Source organism: Cervus canadensis, chromosome 15, assembly GCF_019320065.1.
Source record: "Cervus canadensis isolate Bull #8, Minnesota chromosome 15, ASM1932006v1, whole genome shotgun sequence".
In the NCBI taxonomy this organism is placed as follows: domain Eukaryota; kingdom Metazoa; phylum Chordata; class Mammalia; order Artiodactyla; family Cervidae; genus Cervus; species Cervus canadensis.
Genome location: NC_057400.1, coordinates 35,470,912 through 35,483,776, shown reverse-complemented (window position 1 = coordinate 35,483,776; position 12,865 = coordinate 35,470,912). Strand labels below are relative to the sequence as shown.

The 12,865-nt window shown below is 37.5% G+C and overlaps 1 protein-coding gene across 12 annotated transcripts in view; it reads right to left on the bottom strand.

Annotated features, from left to right (window-relative positions):
* KCNJ3 (potassium inwardly rectifying channel subfamily J member 3) overlaps positions 1-12,865 on the bottom strand; it is a 193,608-nt gene that overhangs the window by 164,241 nt on the left and 16,502 nt on the right. For 2 of the 12 annotated variants that reach the window (XM_043487813.1, XM_043487817.1), the window contains one exon: positions 4,628-6,992. The exons of 6 other annotated variants lie outside the window; for them this stretch is intronic. In XM_043487813.1, the coding sequence (XP_043343748.1) occupies positions 6,940-6,992 (53 nt within the window). In that variant the 3' untranslated portion in view covers positions 4,628-6,939. 4 more of the 12 variants (XR_006273140.1, XR_006273141.1, XM_043487812.1 and 1 more) reach the window with 4 other exon arrangements.

Genomic DNA, 12,865 nt, shown 5'->3' with positions numbered 1-12,865 from the left:
ACAGGTATGTTCTAATCTCACTTCTGCCTGCAGAGTAAAAACCACTGCATGAGCAGGAACTGTGAAAGTGAAAGTGAAGTCACTCAGTCGTGTCCGACTCTGCCACCCCATGGACTGTAACCTACCACACTCCTCCATCCATGGGATTTTGTATAACAACTTAAATTTCAATATGGCAACACACTGAAAGAAAATTCTTGACTCTAAGGAGCAATGAACTTTTCTACATCATTTTTCCCAAGATCATTTTGAATAGTATTTTATTCAAAGAAACATGGCAGAAATTTACCTATATTCAGCACTCACTGAACTCAATTATTCTTAATATAGCAAAGGTCAAAATAATAATAGCAGCTTTTGGTTAATTTTAAGTGTGTTCATCAGAAGACACATTTGTACAGACACACACATCAACATTTTGTAAGCTCAGACACTCACAGTATCATCTTAGATGTTGTCACTAATAGACTAATTTCCATAACTATAAAATTACAATATTTATCTTCACACAAAGCATTTATCTAATTTTAACACATTTCAAATTTCTGAGATTTTAGTTTTCATCACAGAGTCATAATTTTATTTCCTAAAGAATTCTGAAAGATAAATGGAACATAATTCAACAGGGCTCTCTAGGACTTAATTTTAAGTTATACAGTACAAATAAACATTTCAACGGTTCAGACAGCAAAGAATCTGTCTGCAATACAAGAGAGTCGGGTTTGATCCCTGGGTTGGGAAGAGTCCCTGGAGAAGTATTTTGCCTGGAGAACTCCACGGACAGAGGAGCCTGGTGAGCTACAGTCTATGGGATCACAAAAAATTGGACATGACTGAGCAACTAACACAGAGGATTTCTTTACACAGATCTAAAAAAGGTTTTTAAATTCCAAGTCTAATTTGACACTTTGGTTTATATACCACGCTACAGTAGGTCTTTAGAAAAAAGATCATGTTGAAGACAAACTCATTCTACATATCTAAATTAAAGAATAAGTTTTTGCAGTGAATATTGATGGAAAATAATAATTTAGGACCACTTATTTTAACTAAAGTATTTAGCATATCTCATTTGATTTCCAAAATTTACATATCATATTGATATAAAGCATTTTTCAAAAGGTAAAGGAATTCAAACCATATCCATTTTACTTATCTTTCCTCTCCCAGGAGGTTCAAAATGAACAAAGAAAACAATGAAATGAGAAAGACAACATTATTGATATATACACTACTATTATTTTATACATCATCATTCAGAGACCTTTAGGTACAAATCTGATCATAGCACTTTCCTGCTCTAAAAGCCTGTTATACCTTCTGTTTTCCCTAACAAATTGAAGTTTCAGCCCTGAGACCTATCCACGACTTCCCAATACCTTCCCAGCTTTAATTTCTGGGCTTATTCCACTTCATACATCTCTCTCTTTAGTCCAAATATGAATTTAGAAAATCTTGTACTATATAGTCCCTGTATTGTGCACCCCTAAGTCTGCAATTTCCTCATCTTAAGTGTCTTCATCTTCAGACATCAAATTTCATCAGGGGCAATACCTCAACAAGACTTTTCAACAAGGGTTTCCCCATATGCTGGCTAAAGTGAAAGTGAAAATTGCTCAATCATGTCCAACTCTTTGCAACCCCATGGAATTCTCTAGGCCAGAATACTGGAGTGGGTAGCCGTTCCCTTCTCCAGGGGATCTTCCGAATCCGGGGATCGAATCCAGGTCTTCCACACTGCAGGTGGATTCTTTACCAGCTGAGCCACCAAATGCATTTTCAAACTTCCCCTAGCAACAGATTATCACTTCTCATCCAAATTACTGCTCTAACACCCTAATTGATCAACCCATCTTTAGTTTTTTCTCCTGCTTAATACTTTTGATAAATTCAGCCAGAGTGATTTTTTTTCCTAAAATGTAATTATGATCACATCATTCTTCTACTTAAAAGCCATCTGTGGTTCCTCATTGCTCAAACAATTAAGTGCAAACACATAAATGTCTTAAAAGTGCTACATTTTCCAGCCTTTATTTTTCCAATACCATCTCCTGAAACTTCTTTATTTCTCCATTACCCCATATATCATCTGCATATGATATTTTCCTAAAGGACATCAACCCTGAATATTCATTGGAAGGACTGATGCTGAAGTTGAAGCCCCAATACTTTGGCTACCTGATGAGAAGAGCCGATTCACTAGAAAAGACCCTGATTCTCAGAAAGATTGAAGACAAAAAGAAAAGTGGATGGCAGAGGATGAGATGCCTAGTTGGCATCACCTACTCAATGGACATGAAACTGAGCAAACTGGGAGATAGTGAAGGACAGGTAAGCCTGGTGTGCTGCAGTCCATGGGGTCACTAAGAGTCAGACATGACTTAGCAGCTGAACTACAATAACCCCATATATACTCTATCTCTAACCATGGGAATATCATTCAGTACCTTAAACAAAGCAAGTGTTCTCTTTCTGCTACACTTGAGGTCTTCCAAGTTTGTTCAGTCCTCCAGTAATGCTCTTACTACTCCTCCTTGGCCTGGCTAACTCCCTTACCATTTCTAACCATAGGTTGTAGCCTTGAAACGTCTCTAATTACACCACTAACAGTGTATTTCCCAATTTACATTACTCTCACTGCCTGGGTAAGTGTTAGTTCTCACTGGATCATGAATTTTGCCAACTGGCATCCTCAGACTTTCTTATTTATCACTATGTACCCAGTGCCTGGCACAGAGCTTGAAATACACAGTTACTTAATACATAGTTATTGAAAACATGAATGAGCTCAATAACTACCGGTCGTATTGTATTAAAAAAAAAAAAAAAAAAAGGATTTTGCAGTCTTGTTCAAGACCAGGCCTATTTATAAGGCATATATCTCCTGACTGACCTTCCCCTCTCCTCAGCTGGGCAACTAGTTGACCTGATCAAAAACTAAAGCTCTAGTAACAGGGAGAAAATCCTTGACACGTCTTAAAAGATACACAATTGCCATCATTATCAATTATTTTGAAGATGGTAAACAAGAATTACATTTAAATAAGTGAATCATTGTTGGTAATGAGAAGAAAGCCTGAATAAGACTCAAAGTGCATACAGATCAAGGAAACCAGATCTGAAAGAGACACGTGTACCCCAATGTTCATCACAGCACTGTTTATAATAGCCAGGATATGGAAGCAACCTAGATGCCCATCAGCAGACGAATGGATAAGGAAGCTGTGGTACATATACACAATGGAATATTACTCAGCTATTAAAAAGAATACATTTGAATCAGTTCTAATGAGATGGATAAAACTGGAGCCCATTATACAGAGTGAAGTAAGCCAGAAAGATAAACACTAATACAGTATACTAACGCATATATATGGAATTTAGAAAGATGGTAATGATAACCCTATATGCAAGACAGAAAAAGAGACACAGAAGTATAGAACAGACTTTTGGACTCTATGGGAGAAGGCGAGGGTGGGATGATCTGAGAGAATAGCATCGAAACATGTATATTATCAAGTGTGAAACAGATCGCCAGTTCAGGTTGGATGCATGAGACAAGTGATTGGGGCTGGTGCACTGGGATAACCCAGAGGGATGGGATGGGAAGGGAGGTGGGAGGGGGGTTCAGGATGGGGAACACATGTAAATCCATGGCTGATTCATGTCAATGTATGGCAAAAACCACTATAATATTGTAAAGTAATTAGCCTCCAACTAATAAAAATAAATGGAAAAAAAAAATAAACAGCTGATTTAATGTATTTGTTTAAAAAAAAAAAGACTCAAAGTGCAAAGATATATTCCAGACTCTTCCACCAACTGGTTCTCAAAAGACAGGCAAGTTATTTCACCTCATCGAATGAGAGTTTCCATTTCCATTTGAACTAAAATATCACTAAGGTGCACTTTATCTTTATAATATTATCATTTCAATTCTATTAGGTTTTAAAAATAATAAATGTGCCCTTTTTTTCCTTCCTCTCAACTTTCTCTGGTTTTGGTAATATTATGGCTTCTAGTGTAAAGAAAAGAAAGAAACACACTTCTTCAAAGCTGAAATAGCATATTAGACTTAACCAAGCATATCCAAGCCAAGGAACACATGATATTGGGCAGATATGATTAAATGACCAGTTCAACTAAGGTACAATATTTTACCTGATATCCACACAACTGGTCTAGGAGAACCTGGAATATAGAAGGGCACTCTATAAAGGTTATTTCCCTTCTTTATTAATGTTTTAGACATATTTAAAAATATAAGCAAAATTCAGTTTGTTAGACTGAATGTAAACACTAATAAATAACTGAACAAAAAACAACAAACCATTAATGCATTGTATAAGAGAGACAAAAGTTTAAGAGCAAAGTCTGTCCTCAATTTTGGCAAATGGGCCTTAAAAACTCAAGACTTCTAAACTTTTTCATAAGGGATTATGGTGAGTCACTACCATTCTATAATTTAAAGGCTATAAAATGTTAAAATCTTAACTAAATGAAGAAAATAAGCCATATAAGCCTAACAAACCTTTGCATTTAATGTATACAAATTAAAATGAAGGTAATGAAGCATATTTGAAAAAAAGCCACTGGGAGAAATGTAGAGCAAAGCAAAACTAGAAAGAAACAGATAACACATGTTAAAACATTTTTGGAACCGATAATGCTAATCTGAATAAATACACACAAAGAGGCTACATCATTTTCTCTCTACATTCTCTAAGCAGTGCTGCCAAATACGGAAGGATCGGAGCCATTTCTGGGGAACTGCTGAATCAGGAGCATGAGTCAGAAAGTAAACCCTTAGCACTGAAAAAGTAATAAAAACAGTGCTTGGAGCTTATATATGTACATTCTGTTCCGAAGGTCCAAACCTTCCCTAATTATCAAAGCACCATGAGCTCTTCCCTTCCCAAAGTTACCGCTTCATATCGTACATTTGGGAGAAAGATTTCCTCTCACGGACTCAGATTTTGTCTGTATCTAAATGTTGAGATAAGCTACAGAGTTAATATTACATGTGCCTAAAAAGGGCCCTGAAAACTAATGTCATTAAGTTTCCAACTTAAATGACAATAAATCTAAAGTAAAAACAAAATCAAACAAAATAAAAGGTCTAAATTAAAATAAAAATTATTTAGAGGTGTACAAAAAGGTTGCTTGATAGTAATTTGGAAGACAAAGATGCACTTTTTTCAAAAGCCTTTAAGATCAGATCAGCCAGACATCACTCTCTGAACTATGCAGCAGGAATGATTGTAAAAGAGCTACTCTCATGCTCGCGAGTTATTTTTGGTGCAAGACATTCAGAAAATACACACCACTCATAATCAACAAAATGAAGTTTAGGCTCCAAGGGTAAGTCATCTTTGGACAACAAAGAAGGAATCATCCTCCTTTTTCTCCTGCCCCAGGATGATAGCTTCTCGGTTTTGTAATGGCACCCTGTTATCATCATTAATGAATAATAAAATGCACAGCTTATAAAATAACTTCATATATTTTTATTTTATTCAACATTCATTTTCAACTGCAACAGTAACAACGGCAGCCATGATTTCCCACTTGAACTGCAGTTCTGAGCTCTCCACTACGAGCTGAATGGGTTAATGATCTCAGCTCTTCCAAACAGAGCCTAGGACAAAGAAATAGCTAATCAAAATGAAGCAATCCAAATTGGGTCTAGAATCCTTATTTGTCAAGACAAACTCCATCCATCTGAATCTCAAATTTACTCGCTCATTATCCATTTCCTATTATAACTTTATTTCTCTTTAATCTCTGCAATATCCACAAAACTTATCCCAGAAAACAAAGCCCCCAAATCTTTAGTTTAAAGATCAACAGCCACGGTTAATCTTAATGTAAAATTACGGGGGGAAAAAAAAGTCCTATTGAACTTTGCAGTAAACATAATGATAATTCTTCTTGAAAGTAAAAGTGAAGTCACTCAGTCATGTCTGACTCTTTACCCCCATGGACTGTAACCTACCAGGCTTCTCTGTTCATGGGATTTTCCAGGCAAGAGTACTGGAGTGGGTTGACATTTCCTTCTCCAGGGGATCTTCCCGACCCAGGGATCGATCCCAGGTCTCCCACATTAGAGGCAGACACTTTACCCCTCTGAGCCACCAGGGAAGCCCAGATTAGCTTTACATAATTTCCATTGTACCCAATATTCTATTCCAGATTTTATAGAAATAATACAGTTAGGTAGATGAGGCGGAAACATAGTAGTATTTTCTTCTGTGATATTAAAGGCAAATAATTCTAATAAGAAAAAATAAGTTTTGTTCACTTGAGGTTCTTTATAGATAACCAACTTTGTAATCCTCTCTTAAGACAATGAGTCTCCCATACATATAGGTGTAAGACCTGTTCCCACAGTATAATTAACACTAACATTTGAAAGTTGTCGGCCCTCTTCTGGTTTTAAAGGAAGGCTCGGGTCCAAAGGTCTGGGTAACCAGGAAGAGTCATTTATGAAAACTGGAACAGAAGAATCCTCCCATGTAATTGGTCGTAATAGGGGAGGACCAGGTACATATGCCCAATAAGTATGATTGGCACCTACCGTGGTAGTTATCACGGGTAACATAGCCAAGAACAAGGTAGCCGAGGTCAAAGCTGTCCCTGTTCTTTGACCAATTTTTCCCCTTCAATGGTCAATTTCTTCAACTGACCCCAAGTGGATGGTTTGGCTTTGTTGGTCCTTGGAGCCTGTTCTGGGTGGTTGCTGATCGTCAGTCTTCTTATCCCCCTCCCAGGCGACTCTCCAGGAGGATCGATGTCAAATTATGTCCTCTTCTTTCCTTTCTTTGACATGCCTTCCTGGTATCCAATGGTGTTGTCCATCATCAGGTACTTTCTCTGTTCTCCAGTCTCTCAGCCGGAATTCCCTGCATCTTCTGGCACTGTCAAAGAAGCCTCAAAAGCTCAGGTCCCTGTTTGGGCGCCAAATGTTGGGATCAGCCCAACAATGAACCGACCTGAGGGAGCAGTGCCACAGAAGAATAAAGAAAAATAAGACTCAGAAATAAGGTGGGGACTGGGGGCTGATGCCATTCACAGGCATAATTCCTCTTATGAAATGGTAAATACTGCATGCATTAAATACTTGCATGCAGTGTTCTGGTCAAGCCCATATGTAGTGATTTCAGTGAACGGAATACTCTCCAGCAGTGAGTGGCACTAAAACTGCTGTTTGGCATTTACATTATATCTTCACACAATGTTCCACAATAGCTATCACATCTTGTTCTTCGTTATGATGATGAATAGCAATGCATTTTAATTCATACTCCTGATTTTCACTGTTTTCCACCCACATTCATTTGCATTTGGCTACATTGATCAGCACAGTCTGAGTCGACACAAAGCTTCATCTATGAAGACTTCAAAAATTTAAAGAGCTATGTTCTCTTTCATTAGTCCTTAGTATTTCAGTTGAGTAATTAATTCACTAAATATTTGTGGCTTTACTAGTTGCTGGATTGAGGAGTTCTCAAACTTTAATGTTCTTAATAAGAATCACATGAGTGCCTATTACAAATGCAAATTTCTTGGTTCACAAATACCAGATATTTGAACACTCTAAGACTAAGTGAGGGCCCCAAAGTCAGTATTTTAAAAAGTATCCCATGGAACTCCAATGCAGTTAGTCCTAGGACTTTACCTTGAAAATCTCTGAAAATTACCTAGTTAAGGTATAAATCTTGTTCCTTGTCACTGGACTAAGCCACATCCTCACCAAAACTGTTTTTCCCAATTACAATCCCCCATGCTTACATTTTAACAATTAGCTACATTATCTATAAGGTTTGCAGACTTCTTTTATTGTGCTGGCTTCCCAGGTGGCCCAGTGGTAAAGAATCTGCCTGCCAATGCAGGAGACACAAGAGATGCAGGTTTGATCTCTAGGTCCAGAAGATCCCCTGGAGTAGGAACTGGCAACCCACTCTGGTATTCTTGCCTGGAAAAATCTTGTGGACAGAGGAGCCTGATGGGCTACAGTCCATGGGGTCACTAAGAGGCAGACACAACTGAGCATACACACACTACTACTTTATCATATCCCCCATAGGCAAATTGTGACAAATATAGTGTCAACCCTGCCCAACTCACTTTAGCCTCAGTAACTTACCCATACCACCCTCCTGCACAACAAACGATAAACTTCATTCTAAAACACTGAGGGCTGTATTAATTAAATATTCTATACAAGATAGGAAAATAACAGAGAAAACAACATGAAAATACTCTTTTTAGGTATTTTTGAGGATTCAGCATTGACAAAGGCAGAATATGGAAAACAGTGGAGTAACTCCAATAATGAGTTTGAGAAGACCTATTCCACTACCAATGAAGCAAACTTCCACTTCTATATTGAAGCAGGCCTCTAGGAGGGCTTAACTAACATTCCTGACTGTGAAGCTCGGTGACCATCCCAGTTTGCTCAGAGCTCCTATAGCACTGAAAGCTACATGCCCCAGAAAAACTTTCAGTTTCAGATTAGTGGAGATAGTCATCCTACTTCATGCCTCACTGTTTAGGCGTTAATAAACAGTCCCTGGGAAAATGTCTATAATAGCCTATCAAAAGAAAATAATAAACCAAGATTTTATTTAGGAATTATTCATAAAAATTCCCTTATATTTAAAAAAGAATCCATGGTTTTCAAAAACCTGAGTTCTATTTCGACTCAACAAATTATTCAAAAGCTATCTCTAAAAGAGAAAAAAATCACAATTAAGAAACAATAAATTTCAAACAAATATATAATCCTAAGAAGTTACTTGGAGGAGGGTACTTTGAGATTTCCAAAATGTACACATTCATGGGTCTTATGTGGCAAGGTAAGTCTTCTGAAATACCACTTACCTTAAGAGCAACTGCAACCTGGGCAGGAACAGGGAAACCAAAGAATAAACAAGACATCCCTGATTTAGGTCCTGACTACAAAAGGGACAAGGAGCTCACAGGCTAATGATTCAGTACTTTCAATGAGGAAGGATGAATAAAATTTCCAATAGTGAAGAGGGAGCTACATCATTTGCAGTAACACTAGGGGTTTGTTGAACACTATCTTTGAAAGGATCATTAAAGTGTAACTATTAATTACCACCAATAAAGCTAAATATTATAGACTCATTCACAGAGGAAAATTGTAGGCACATCTCAATTATTCACAAGTTGAGCTTCTGCTCTGTGATTTTTTTCATTAGAAAATTTCCAACTGTTTTTCACTAGTGAGGAGAAGTCAGTGGCTTGTTCATGCTGTTTGATTTATTTTTCTCAATTTATCTTATTGTTTCTCTGTCTCAGCTTCTTCTAAATAGCCAGAGGAACTTCAGTGGGAAAGATCCCAGAGCTGATTTTTCCCATTCCTGTTTAATCATAAGTAACAACTTTGGAACCAGAGGCCTTTTTCATTACTTTCAACAGTTATATAGTTGTCTGAGTCAGACAATCACACACGAACCAATTATCTCTGGTCTGGCCTATTGTAACAGCTAATGACTGGTCTGCCTCCGGCCTCAGCCCCACTCAATCCATCCTCCACCTGCAGCCAGAGAGAGCTTTCGATCCCGCAAATAGGACTGTGGCATTCTCCTGCTTCAAATCCTTGGAGGGCTTTACTGCTTGTAGAATTAGGTTCAAATCATGCCTCAGGGATAGGCTCATCTCCAGGCAATCCCCCTCCACCTGTCCTGTATCTGGACCACATAAAACGATTTGATTCTAACAAAATGAATTCTCATTTGCTGTTCCTTGGGCTGGAATGTCCAGCTCTCCTCACCCTCCTTATGATCTTCTCCTTCACCTTACTGTCTCAACCCATGCTGTGTCCTCTATGGGGCTTTCTCAGACTGCTTAAGAAGGAATCCATCAGGAACCATTACTCTTGGCCTATACTATAGCATGACATACATCTGTTTGAGCACATATTGCTAATAGTCAATTTCATTCAACTTCTTTCTCCCTTTGGACTGTGGGCTTCCTCCTTTATTACCTCTGTAATATCTTACACCTACGATAGGGGAGCCCCAGGTGGCTCAGTGGTAAAGAATCTGCCTGCCAATGCAGGAGGTACAGGAGATGCAGGTTTGATCTCGGGGTCAGGTAAATCCCCTGCGGAAGGAAATGGCAACCCGCTCCAGCGTTCTTGCCTGGAGAACTCCAAGGACGTAGGAGCCTGCTGGACTACAGTCCATGGGGTCACAAAGAGTAGGCACGAACGTACACCTACCATAACATGAATAATCAACGAGGATTTGTTGATTAATTTCCTATAAGAAAATAATGTGTGATTCAGAAAGCAAGCTTATAAACAGAGAGCAACTCTATTAAAATCAGTTAAAAATAACAATAAACAGATTAGAAGTGTTTACTGGTATCTACTACTTTCTGCAATCTATGATATACAATATGTGATATAAAAAATATAGCCTCAAAACAAAGTCCTTAGTCAATCTTGGCAGTTTACAGTTTATCTTGAGATATTAATAAAGCATGTGGGAGATGAATGTGAAAAATATATACATGTATACATAATAAAGAAACTATTTTGATAATAGTATACAGACTACTAGGGATAGAGTTTTTCAAAATAATGTTCTAATTATATAGGCAATTTATGCATACAATAAATTGCAAGCAAAATGAGCAACAGTGTCTGAGAATTCATGGAATAAAATTCATAGTCGAATAAATACCATAATTTCAACCTTGCTAGTTATCAATTAGAATAAAATGATGTCAAATTGGCAAAAATAAAGCTGATATAAAATCCATTATTGGCAAGGGTATGAAGAAATGGGAACCTTTATACCAGATGTAAATTGGTATCAACTTTTTATACAGAAACCCTGAAATAGATGTTAAGAACAAATATATATATATGTTCCTTTACCCAGGAATTTCTTCTCTAAGAATTAATATAAAATAGTAAAGTTAGTAGTAAATTAAAACTATGGCCTATAAGGGTATTTATCTCAATAAAAAGGAAATGACTAAAAATTCCAGACTAGGAGATAGATAATGAAAATTCAAATACACACAATTGGCATACAATAAAGTCATTAAGATGAAAGGTGTAGAACCCTAATTTGACATGCTGCTGCTGCTGGCGCTGTCCGATTCTGTGCGACCCCATAGACGGCAGCCCACCAGGCTCCGCCGTCCCTGGGATTCTCCAAGTAAGAACACTGGAGTGGGTTGCCATTTCCTTCTCCAATGCATGCAAGTGAAAAATGAAAGTGAAGTCGCTCAGTCGTGTATGACTTTTCGCGACCCCATGGACTGCAGCCCACCAGGCTCCTCCGTCCATGGGATTTTCCAGGCAAGAGTACTGGAGTGGGTTGCCATTGCATTCACCGTAATTTGACATGAGAGATGTTAAACACATATTATACAATAAAGAATGTTATAAGACAGCACATGTTTAATAACAATATATCTTAATACAGACACTTGAAAGGTTAATGACTCATACATTAACTGTACAGTAGCTGAAAATAAGAGTAAAGTGTTTATTTTGCATATTTGTATTTTTAAATTTTTTTCTATAATGAGAATGCATTTAATAGCCCTTTCATAGTAAAAAAAATAAAACAGCATTTTAAATGAGTTTATTAAAGGAAAGCACATGGACTATAGAGTCCAGGGAGAACTATAAACAAATATGGCAGTTCTCATACCATGTATGAGAAGACAGAAATGCTGTCCTAGGTAATGAAAATGGTATTATCGCAGACATAGGAGCAAAAGGGAGCATCAGTGTATGGACATTACAGGAAGCAGAGCAGCCTAATTTTCTCAGGAAGGAACACATGCATCTTGATTGGCAGTCATTAGGGCTTTTTGAGCACAGGTTTATTATGATAGTAGTGTTGAAGCAAATTCACCAAGCAACCATTCAATAGTGCACAGTCTCCATGTAAACAAATACTAAATCCATTCCTGAGACAACTACTGTGATTTAGAAGTGAACTTAAACAGGAAGTGTTGAATTAAGAAACATAACGAAGAGAGAGCAGAAGCCAGTTACCAGCTCTCTTGGAGCTCTAACAACTGCTGAAGCTCTATCCAGAATCCCTTTCAAAGAAAAGAGATTTACTTTACTCAAGGTACTGTGTTTGGGCTTAAAAGTCTTCTTCTCATCGCAGCCTACTCTGACTTCCCTACAACTCTAATCCCTCTTGCCTTGTTTTCTTATTTTTTTTCCATAGCATTTATTTTCTAACATTCTAAATGAGGCACTTCATTTTATTGTCTGATTTCCACATGTGATTATAACAGGAATTGTGTTTTGTTAACTAACATGTCCCTAGAGTCTAGAATACTGTTTAGCCTGTAACAGGTACTCAATAGATATTTGTGAAATGATTTAATTGGATAATTTTTAAAAAGGAAGAAAGAGGAAGAGATCTTGGATAAAACAGCCATGATTAAAAGGGACAAACTTTCCAGATGAGGATTAATTTGAGGGTAAGATGATTACTTGTTAATTTAGACAAGTTGACTCTGAATCAAAAAAGTGACATCTGAGTAGAAGAATGTCCTGGAAATTGATGGCATATATAAGGCCAGTGAGAGACTTCATAGTAGCAGTTTAGTCGCTAAGTTGTGTCCAACTCTTGTGACCCTATGAACTGTAGCTTCCCAGGCTCCTCCGTCCATGGCATTCTCCAGGCAAGAATACTGGAGTGGGTCGCCATTTCCTTCTCATAGCTGGAGATAAGAGAAATAATGGACTTGAAAGTACTTTGTAGATTCATTAAAAAAAAAATCAAGTAGTTTGATTCAAAAGGAAAGAAGGGAAGGGCAGCGATCCAGGAAAAAATTACAGGGAGAGGCAGTC